Below are 12,247 nucleotides of genomic sequence, written 5' to 3'. Positions count from 1 at the left end.
CCAAGCTATCAGTCTGAGGACAGTGAGCTCCTCCTTGTTCAGGTCAGCCTGGGTCTCTCCAGCCTGGTCTTGACCCAAACATTGCTCATCATTCCTCATGGCATGTACTCACTCATATATTGATTTTAGACATAGAGCAAAGGATTATGTGGTTCTTTTATTTTTTTACTTTTCTGTGCTGAATTGCTCAATACCCCCATATATTGCTGGTATTATGCAGAAGGTAAGCATTCATTAAAAGAGAAAATGAAGTATATTGAGTAAGAAACCAAGAAGAATTTAAAATTATGGTTTGTTAATTTATCATATTAAACAACACAACAAATAATCTAGCACAGTGGTCAGTAGAGAGAATAGTAGAATTAAGGTTATATTTAAGAGCTTGTTACTGATTTTGGGGGGGCAGGGGAAGCAGGCAGAGTCTCATGTAGTCCAGTACGGCCTTGAACTCACTGTGTAGTCAAGTATGACCTCAAATTTCTTATTCTATCTCTGTCTGGATTACAAGCATGTATCACCACATGTGGTATTTGCAGTGTTGGAGACTGGTCCTAATGTAGGTAAATGATTTTATACTGAGTTCCATCACTGAATTTTAAAAAAGTTTTAACAAATAAAAATACAGATATTAAAACAAGATAAAACAAGAACAATCACATTGGGGTTGGACAAGAAAACCAACAGAAAGGAAAGAGCCCAAGACAAGGCACACTAATCAGAGACATGTTCATTCACACACTCAGGATTCCCACAGAAACACTAAGCTGCAGAGGACCTTTTGTTTTTCTGGTATCTTCCTTCTCCACTGGCCCTTACACTCTTTCCTGTTCTGCAGGGTTCCCTGAGGTCTGAGGAAAGGGATTGATTGATATATACCCTTTAGAGCTAAGTTTTCCAAGGTCTCTGTCTCTGTCTCTGTCTCTGTCTCTCTCTGTCTGTCTCTCTCTCTCTCTGTAATGTCTAGCTGTAGGTCTCTGGATCTGATGATGGTTGAGTAAGGCTTTAATCTGTGAATGTAGTAGAATATCATTAGGAGTCATCATTTTACCCTAGGTCTCTGGTTCTTGGCCTGGGAGGAGTAATGGAGGCAGAGTATATATTATATCCTTTGTAATCAGGATATATTGTATGAGAAAAGAATATATATTACATAAATATGCCCTAGTCTTAATCATTTGTGTTGTTTATATAACCTGATATTTTTCTGCAGGCATTTGGTTGAAATTCATTATCTCGAATCATTTTATCCTCTTCACCAAAGAAACTTTTACCCACCTTTCTGGAATTTCATTAGGTTTTAACTTCAAGTCACCATTCTTGACTTTTTAGGTTAAAATAGGTGAGAAGTGCCGGGAAGAGACACTGGTACTGAGTATGACTTGTGCTGGGTTTATTAGAGACCTAACAGTTTACTTAATTGAAAGGAGGTGTGCAAAATTGGATCAGGTTATATATGCCAAGGAGAGCAACAGAAATGGGTTTCCTTAAAGATTATGCTATATTTGCCACAATATATTTATAACAATTATAGATTTAGTGTCTCTACAAATAGACATTCTAAAGAAGGAAAGATTTTTGGCCATTTTGCTTTCTTTGATGTATCAAGTGTTAACAACAATGTATCACATGTTAATGACACTCAAGGATCATTGAATGAATGCCATATGACATATGCTGTTGTCTCCACAATTGGAGCTATTCCTAATACACAATAGGAACTAATTTATTGAATGACCAACTGCACCAAACCATGGTTAGTGCTGTCGTAATCAGAACTGGAGTTAATTTGCGACTTTTCTATTCATTAGCTACAGAGTGTTCTATAGAACTCACTTACTATACATCCCTGCCTACATTCTGAAGATTATAATAATTTTATTCATTCTATGTGTCCAGCACCCAGCAGAGTGCCAAGGACTGAGTTAATACTCTGTGGTTGCTTAGGGAGATTTATGGGATCTACCCACAGTCTTGAATAGTCCACAATTTTCAGTATATTGCTGGAACTCTTTGAATATTGAGTCTGGCAGAAATAGACCAGTAATACTAGCCAGATGTTGTTTTTAAGGGTTCCGTTTTTAGGTTGTAAATTAAATTTCATTTAGAAGTACAAGTCTAATTTGGGAACCAGAATGCAGTTGTAGAGTTTGATAAGATTACATATGTAAATTCTCCTAGGACTGATCCATCATTATTGCCATCTTAAAACAGTTCAGTCTGTATGGAAGAACAGTTTCTGAGCTTGAGTGACTGGCTGAAACCACCAAGACTCCTGGATCTTCTAGATTTTCTCACTACCTCATGTGGTTTCTACCAAATGATTTCATAGAAGCAGCTTTCTCATTTTCTTTCTGTGATGAATGTAGGTGTATCTATTAATAGTTATTAAAGAAAAATATATTTTCCCATTATGACTAGATTATAAGCAGAAAAAATTTAAGTTATTAATTGGGGAGTGAGCATTAAGGAATACAAAATTAAGTGTAATATGAAATAATTTGAAATTAAAAAAAGATGTAATATGGTCCTGTACAAGACCAAAGTATGAAAGACCTTTATTACCAAACACTGGAAAATTGGATACATATTTCACTTTCAGGGAAAAATTAGTCAACCATTCGTTTTGAACAGCTGTGAGATGTTGCAAAACAGAAACCTTAAAATCTTAGATTTGATGAATTTGGACTCATCTATAGTCATAACAACTAAAAAGTTGCCAAGCAAGAATTTAAATTTAGCCTTAGATCTGTATTTCTTCAACTCCTATGGCACTTACTATATTCTATGTAGTTGGAGAAATGGAATATTTCTTCTTACATATTTTGTTATTTATTATAACTATTTTATATATGATCAGTGTTTCAAGAGTATTAATATTCTTTTATTGAGTAAAGAACTGATTTATGTGTCTTGTATATTATCATTAGTTCTAGGCACAATATAGGGTGTCCACAAAGTAGATGTGTACTGTGTATTCAGTACTGTAGCATCCTGTGCTTAGTTGTAGCTTAAAAAAATCTAGATCCCTTGTTTGTGTTGTAGATGTATATGGCTAGAGAGAATTAGAACATGCTATTTTGATAAATTCATTTCAGAAGTGAATTGTTGCTCTATACTTTGTAAATCTGTTTACAGTGTCAACAAATAGATGCATATTTTTTAGAATGATAGGAAGAAGCTGTGTAATGGGTGTTAAGTAACTGAGATCAAAACTCCCACATAACTAGGTACAGAGGCACATGCATGTTGTCGGATATTATTTTAACTAGGCAAAGATATATTACACTTGTTTTTGCTGTGAAATATTACTTTAACTATGTCAGGGTGTGTCTCAATTGTTTCTGCTGCCTTTGTTAATGATGTAGAGATGTGTAACTTTTATTTATGCTGCATCTATTTAATTATGTGAAGATGTGTTGCTTTTGTTTTTCCTTGCCTGCCTAAGGCACCTGATTGGCCTAATAAAAAACTGAACATCCAATAGCTAGGCAGAGAAAGGATAGGCAGGGCTGGCTGGCTGAGAGAATAAATAGGAGGAGAAATCTAAGCTCAAAAAAAAAGAAAGAAAGAAAAAAGAAGAAGATCAAGAGAAGACAACAAGTAATGGAAGCCTGACATCTGTCAGGCAGGCATGAGAAACAGTGAAAGTAAGATATACAGGAATAAAAGTAAAAAGCCCTGAAGCAAAAGGTAGATAAAGTGGATACTTTAAGTTAAAAGAACTAGCCAGAAATGAACCTAAGCTAGGCCTAGCTTTCATAACTAACAGGAAGTCTCAGTGTTATGATTTGGGAACTGGTTGGTGGTCCAAAAGGAAAAGCCTGGTACGCAAGCATATTATTCTAGTACTTGTCAGGGTGAGGCATGAGAATTAAGAATTTAGGGATAACCTGGGCTATAAAGTGAACACTTCTCTCAGAAAGTCAAGAAATAGCCAGTGTGGTAGTTCATATCGTTAATTCCAGAACTGGGGAGACAAGAGGCAGGTAAATATCTGTGAGTTCAAGTCAATCCTGATTTATATAGTGAGTTACAGGTCAGGCTAGCCCGGGCTACATGGTGAGATCTTAAAAACAAAACCAATAAAGCACCAAGAAACAACAAATTGACTAATAATATAAACAAAAATTTCAAAACCCAACCCAAACAAAAATATTTTCTTTCCTAAACGTTCCCAAGCAGAATTTTCAGATTTATTATTACTATTATTTTGGGTGAGAATTTGTGATTAGTAGGCTAATTCTCATCTTTAATGTAATCTTTAATCAGAATTACGAATCTCTGGAAATATAACATAAAATGAACCTTTAGACAGACCCCTTTAGCTGCACTTATACATTAAGGTAATATGCTACCTATTCATTTTGGTTTTTTTTGGTTTGTGAAATGGAAAGAAGATCTATATATGGATCAAGTTTTTATTAATATGCAAATGTATTTATTTTGAGCAATATGAGTTGCTTATACCCTTTGTGTGAAGTAGTTTTCAACATAAAAATGAAACAAAGTTTGCTTTAGTCACATCCATCAGCTGCATAACCCATTTAAGTGTCAGAATTCTGCACTACTCTAAAATCTATTTCTAGATGTCACAACAGGCCTATTTGTCATTCTGAAATAAGATATAATTATCACATTATCTCACTAGGTACACTCTACATTTAACGACACAAATCTTTCCTAATCATCCCAAATAAGCTCATAATTCATTTCTAAATATTTGCTTTCTCTGATATTTTTAAAAATCTGTTGAACCAATGTCATCAAGGTATGTACTAACAAAAACTTAAGATTAATATTTATTTGTTTAGATATAAATTTTAACTATTTTATTCAATCTTTTATTCCTAACTTTCTTACACTAAAAATATTCACAGGTTTTCTGTTTCTTTTTAGAGAAAACTGCATTGTATACAATGATAATGAGGGTGTTTTCATGTATAATAGAAGAGGATGCTACATTATTAGGTGTTTACTTCAAGGAAAAGGCACAATGCCTTCTTCGTTGATTTCAAATGACTTCTTTCTTTTTCTGAATTCTCCTTTATACTCTAAAGAACTTAATCTTCTATTCTCTTTGGTAAATATACATATTTGGTGCTATATCTCTCTCAACAATGATGTCAGTAGTGTAATAATAACACACCACTTACTGAAGAAGTATTGAATTCTAGGTCATTCACATGTATTTTATGTAGCTCTCCATAAAAAGACCCAAAAAGGTTAAGTTACTTAACAGAGTTAATAATATAGCACATAGTTTCTCAAATATTTAAGACCTTATAATCCAGAGTCATACTTCCAATTATTAATGCTTTGCTTAAATGTAGAGCATTTTAAAATTAGAGTTGGAATCTAAGGTTATTCTGTGGATTTTCTCAGTGTCTGAAAATCTGCATAAGACAGAGTTTTAGCTAAACATGAATATGTATTGATGTCAAAAGGACAACCTCCATAAAGTTATTTCCAATTTTGTAGAGTATAAAAAATAAATGGACAATTTTCTGGATAGGCACCATATACCAAAATTAAATCAAGACCAGATAAACAAATACATAGACTTATAACACCCAAGGAAATAGAAGCAGTCATTAAAACTCTCCCAACAAAAAAAAAGTCCAGGGCCTGATGATTTCAGCACAGAATTCTACCAAAACTTCAAAGAAAAGCTAATGCCTACACTCCTTAAACTGTTCTATACAATAGAAACTGATGGAACATTGCCAAACTCTTTTTATGATGCTGCAGTTACCCTGATACCCAAAACTACATAAAGACTCAACTAAGAAAGAGAGTTACAGACTGATGTACTTCATGAAAATTGATGCAAACATAGCCAATAAAAACTGACAAACTGAATGCAAGAAAACATAAAAATATCATCCACCATGATCAAGTAGGCTTCATCCTAGAGATGCAGAAATGGTTCAACATAAGGAAATCTGTCAATGAAATCCATAATATAAAGAAACTGAAAGAAAGCATATGATCATCTCATTAGATGCTGAAAAAGCTTGGACAAAACCCAATACCCCTTCATCATAAAGGTCTTGGAGAGATGACATATACAAGGAACGTATCTCAACATAATAAAAGCAATATATACTAAGCTGACAGCCGACATAAAATTAAATGGAGAGAAACTCAATGTAATTCCACTAAAATCAGGAACAAGACAAAGCTATCCACTCCATATCTGTTTAATATAGTACTTAAAGTTCTAGCTAGAGCAATAAGACAACAAAAGGAGATCAAATGGATACAAATTGGAAAGGAAGAAGTCAAACTTTAGCTATATGCAGACAATATGATAGTATACATGAAGTGACCCCCAAAAATCTCCCAGGAAACTTCCTACAGCTGATAAACACCTTCAGTAATATGGCATGATACAAGATCAATTCAAAAAAATCAGTATCCCTCCCATATACAAATGATAGAATGAATGATAAATTGGAGAAATCTCTCCCTTTACAATAGCCACAAATAACATAAAATATTATGGGGGTAACACTAACAAAAGAAAGAACTTTGAAGAAAGAAATTGAAGAAGATATCAAAAAATGGAAAGATCTCCTATGCCTTTGGATAGGGAGGATTTACATAATAAAAATGGCAATCTTACCAAAAGCAATACATATTCAGTGCCATTCCCATCAAAATCCCAACCTGTGTTCATAGCAGCATTATTGGTAATAGCCAGAATGTGGAACCAACCTAGGTGCACCTTAACTGAAGAATAGATAGAGAAAATGTGGTACATTTATACAATGGAGTACTGCTCAGCGGTAAAAAACAATGGCATCATGAAATCTGCAGGCAAATGGATGGGAGTAGAAAAAACTAACCTGAGTGAGGTAACCCAGACACAGAAAGACAAAGATGGTATATACTCACTCACAAGTGGATAATAAACATAAAGCAAAGGATAATAAGCCTGTAGTCCATGACTCCAGATAAGCTAAGTACAATAGAGACATGCATGGATCTCCCTGGGAAGGGGAAATAGACAAGATCTCCTGAGCAAATTGGGAGTGTAATGGAAGAAAGCGTGGCAGAAGGGGAGGCAGGGAGGTGGGAGGAGAACATGAGGGAACTGGATGGTTGAGATGCGGGAAGGACAGAGAGGGAGAGCAAGGAAAGAGGGCATCATTACATGGCTAGTAAGAAACCTGTCACTAAGAAAACTCCTGAGAATCCACAAAGATGACCCCAACTAAGACCCTAAGCATTAGTGGAGAGGGTACCTCAACTGGTCTTCCCCTGTAATCAGACTGATGACTATCTGAATTATCATCATATAACCTTCATCCAGCAACTGATGGAAATATAGGCAGATATCCACAGCTAAGCACTGGGCCAAGCTCCCAGAGTCCATTTGGAGAGAGGGAGGAGCAAAAATATAAGCAAAGGGGTCAAGACCATTTTGGGGATAGGGTGGGGTGGGAGTAAGATTGGGAGAGTGAGAAGAGGGGAGGGTGTGGAAACTGGGATTGGTATGTAAAATGAGAAAAAATGTTTTAATATATAAAAAACAAGTCTAAAATATCTTAGGAAACTGAAAAAAATAAATTATTGACATTTTCTCAAGCATTGTATAATATTTGGGATAGAGAGGCAGATGAATCTCTGTGAGTTACTGGCCAGCTTTGTCTACATAGATAGAGTTTCAGGACAGCCAATGCTATATAGAGAGACCTTATGTCAAAAACAAAACATAAAACACAAACAACAAGTAGACTCTACCTCAATAAACCATATTTTTACTTATGAAGAAATTATCATTCCTGCAAATTTTTCTCACTAGCTCAATATATTAGTCTTCATTAAAACATACTCTAAGAAGTAAAAAGGAGAATGAACAAGTGACTGGGATACCTAACCCCATTTGGTGTATCTACAATCCAGCCTCTACATGCTCAGGGAATATGGTAGAAGAGGCGCAGAAAGATTGAAGACATTTAAAAGGAATACAACATCTGCTATAAGATAATGTATTCTAGAATCTTGGGGGAGGGCCTGGACCCTGCCCTGAATGAAATGACAGACTCTGGATATCCCCTATATGGAAGGGAGTGGGGATAGGGTGGGAGGCAGGGGAAGGGTTGTGGGTATACAGGAGGAGGGGAGGGAGAGGAAGCTGGGATTGACATGTGAATAAGCTTTTTTTCTAAAAAAAAAGTAATAAAATATAATGAAAAGAAAAAATACATGGTAATTCCAATATCTGTTTGTATTTGCATTTAGTTTGTTTTTACATAGTGTATTTTAACTGGGATACATTCACTGTACATGGTACTGGTTTTCATAAGGATATTTTTGTACAAGTATATAATACATCTTGAATATGTTTTTGCCCTGACTTGCCCTGCAGTCCCAGTTCTGTGGTAAATTTGGGAAAGTTATGGTTTTGTGTTTGGTTGGGACTTTTCTTGTTGCACGCAATGTACATTTCATTTTTCTACATCCTAAGTAGAAGTAACTTCTGAAGAATTAGACTTTCTCTCAGTTCTCAGATTATTTTAGTGATGGGACAGGAAGACACTGTGGTGATATTTATAGAAGAATTGCCTCATTCATATTAAAACAACATACTTTTATTGTAAGTTATAATGACAATTATTCATGAGTTGATTCAGTTTCATGAACATATTTTAGATTTCAGTAGTGATGCTAGATAGCTTTAAATCTAAATAAAGAACAGCCCTGAAGATGAACTTACTTTTCCCTTATTTATTGTTAGTGGGCCCAATGTTAGTATGTGGTAAAGGTAAGATTTCAACCCTTATCTTCTAAACTTCAAATTATATCCTCATATTATTGGATTTACATTGCAAAACACAATTAGATTTCTGTTTAATACTAGTCTTTTTCTTGAATAGGCAATGATACAGGAAATGAGGATGCCATTGGAGGGAATGTAAGCAAATACATAGCGCTTCCAAATGGATACTCTGGACAACCCAAGAAAGGACATCTTACCTTTGATGCTTGCTTTGAAAGTGGTAAGTGTATTAAAAACATTTATCTTTGAGTTTGGCTGAGAAGGCTGCTTTTCATAATCTAATCCAATCTGACCATTCATTGTGATTCAGTTCATTTCATTTTTTTACCATTATGGAACAAGTTTTTGGAGAAAAGTTAATTATGAAGGAATTAGCATTAACTTGGAGATACTGAATTTTTACTGCTCTGTATTATTGAATATGCAATAATGGTATTGATGTTTTGAAATAAAACTGACATTATTAATCAGTATTTTACATTTTTATTCTTTGAATGTCTCCTCTATGCTACATTAGTTTGAGATACTCACAGGGTTAGTCTTTTGAAGATAGGCTTCTTTGTAATTTTTTAAAACAATTACTAACTTATGACAGTATGAAATATTTCTCTAAATTATTACCAAAGTATGTTTTTATATAAACAAAAAGTAAAAATGATCATTACAATTAGAAAACATTTGGACACAAAGAACAGAAGTAATAATTTCTCATAATTCAAAGATGTGTGTACTAACTTGGACATACTGTGTCTCAACTAGTCTTTATAATTAAATATATAATAATGGTATTGCTGTTTTGAACTAAAACTGACACTATTTGGCAATATTTTAATTTTTTTCTTTGAATGTCTATTCTAAATGGGTGCTCAAGATTAGATTAAATATTCCCATATAATAAGAGCTGACTTTTACTTGCTTTCAATGTTTTCAACTTCATTTTCTGAATAATACATAGTAGATACTTAGAATATTAGGAAATATTAAAAGGAATATAAACATATTGCATTTACAAGTAATTGTTAATTTCCTTGAAGTAAGAATGTGTGTGTGTGCATGTGTATGTGTGTTGATCTCTCTGAAAGAATAGCCCAGGGTCCTATATGGCAGTTCTTTGTACCCTGTTTTTTTATAACAAACAAATGGAAATTTTCTCTTATGAAGTATTTTTTATTTTATAATTCCACATTGCCTTTGATATGCTTGATGTACTAGGCATCGTAAACAGAATAAACTAAATGAGAAAGTGTCATTGTCTCTTGGTTTTGTAGGACAGAAGTCTGAGATCAAAGATTGTTTCCTTCATATATTATGTGAAATCATGTGTTCAATGATTGTCCCTAACTTCTGGTGATTTGTTATTAAATTTTGTATTGATTGGATTGTAGAAACATCCTGATTTCAGCTTTCATCTTAATATGGTATTTTACATGTATGTGTACCTCATTTCCACTCAATGCCAATCATATTTTATACTTTAATGATTTCATATGCATATTTTAATGATTTCAAACTCAAATACTTATACAAAGGCTTTAACTTGTAGTAAAGTCATATTATAAGATGCTGGGGAAAAAGGTTTCAATGGTTATCATTTTTGAGAGGACACAACTGAACTATTATTCAAGATTGCAATGCTCTTCTTTTTGTCATTCTTGAATAGTGTTTACATAATTGAAAGAATATTTTCTCTATTTCTCAAGCTTGTAATTGTGGCGTTTCTGATATTTATTTGAATCTTAGAAAGTATCTCTTATTGCTTTTATCTTAGTCAAAGACCCCAAAGTCCCTTTACAATACTACCAATATTGTAAAAGCAGAGATTTTTCTTATTTTACAAATTGAGTGTTTTGATTTAGTTACAACCTGATAAAATACACATTCATTTTAAAGAATGTCTTTTCCTTGGGCACAATCCAGATTTTCATACCTTACCAGAAGGTTCAGTGTAAGAAATTTCCCAACATGACAACATAATTACTGAATTATTAATACCTGTTTTATAACATGTAGACAATTGGTGATATCAATTACATCTGTTGTAATATCCAGGAACACTCTCTCAGACATGTTTAATCTAAGGATCACTTGTTCCAATTTGTTTAACACATAAAGTTAACTGTCATAGGAAAAATAGCAGACTGAGCTCTTTTTTTGGATGTGTATATAAATACACATTAGGATTATTTCCTGTTGTCTACTCCTCCTTGATATGTCTGCTTCTTTTTGTTCTAGAGCTTTCAGGTGTGCTGTAGAGTGGTTAGTGTGAGATTTCTCCATTTTCTTTATGTAGGCACTGAGTGCTATGAACTTCTTAGCACTGCTTTTATAGTGTCCCAAATGTTTGGGTATGCCAGGTAACAAGGAGAACCCTACAAGATACTTACATGTATCCCCCTGGGAAAGAGAAACAGACAGTATCTCTTGCGAAAATTGGGAGCATGGTGGTGGGAGGAGAAGAAAGTGTGGGAAGCTGCCTTTGTGGGGCTGCAGTCTGAGCCAATCAACTTGCCAGGTTCGTACCTGAGAGGGGAGGTGTGGGTTGAGAAAGGGTAGGTAAAGATATTAAGAGACACAGGATAGAGTCAGGAGGGTAAGCCAGTGAATACTGAATTCCTCTTGTTTATTATTCAACATTCTTAAGTACCCAACCAAAATGGGGGTACATGGCAGAAGACTTCTATTATCATATATAAGGTGCAAACAGACTTATTTCCCTTAGTCCTCCAGGTATTTGATAGCCATACCTGTTATCCAGCCTTCAGGATCAAAAGTAAATACAACTAAGCTCATGTCTGTTGTTATTTAGATAAGACATCCACTACCAATGTCAAAACATCTTGCATTAGCCAAGTGTTGGACCTTTAAGTCTTTAAACTTACTAAGGACAGTGTTGAACTCTCTGACCTTGAGGAAAGATGAAGGGGACCCATCTTTATGAGTTACAACTGGGAAGGGAGAGGGGAGAAGCAGAGTGGGGAAGAGAACACGAGGGAATTGGATGGTCAAGATGGGGAAAGGACAGAGAGGAAGAGCAAGGAAAGACATATTTTGATAGAGGGGGTCAGTATGGGGTAGCAAGAAACCTGGCACTAGGGAAATTCCTAGGAATCTACAAGGTCGATTAGTGGAGAGAGTGCTTGAACTGGCCTTCCCCTCTAATCAGATTGATGTCTACCTTAATTATCATCTTAGAACCTTCATCCAGCAACTGATGGAAGTAGATGCAGATATCCACAGCTAAGCACTGGGCCAAGCTCCCAGAGTCCATGTGAAGAGAGGGAGGAATAAAAATATGAGCAAAGGGGTCAAGACCATTTTGGGCATACCCACAGAAACAGCTGACCTGAAGTAGTGGGAGCTTGCGGACTCTGAACTGACAACAGGGGGAACCTGCAAGAACCAAACTAGGCCCTCTGAATGTGGGTGACAGTTGTGTAGCTTGGGCAGTCTGTGGGGCCACTG

The 12,247-nt window shown here is 34.9% G+C and overlaps 1 protein-coding gene across 10 annotated transcripts in view; it reads left to right on the top strand.

Annotated features, from left to right (window-relative positions):
• The window catches only part of LOC101826706 (AGBL carboxypeptidase 4), a 1,098,260-nt gene that overhangs the window by 41,934 nt on the left and 1,044,079 nt on the right, over positions 1 to 12,247 (top strand). For all 10 annotated transcript variants that reach the window (XM_040756958.1, XM_040756964.1, XM_040756959.1 and 7 more), the window contains exon 2: positions 8,883 to 9,005. In XM_040756958.1, the coding sequence (XP_040612892.1) occupies positions 8,883 to 9,005 (123 nt within the window). The remainder of the gene's footprint in view (positions 1 to 8,882; positions 9,006 to 12,247) is intronic.

The sequence above is a fragment of the Mesocricetus auratus genome, unplaced genomic scaffold (genome assembly GCF_017639785.1).
Source record: "Mesocricetus auratus isolate SY011 unplaced genomic scaffold, BCM_Maur_2.0 Super-Scaffold_100014, whole genome shotgun sequence".
NCBI lineage: Eukaryota > Metazoa > Chordata > Mammalia > Rodentia > Cricetidae > Mesocricetus > Mesocricetus auratus.
The sequence above is the reverse complement of the archived record's forward strand: the minus strand, read 5'-3'. Positions and strand labels throughout refer to the sequence as shown.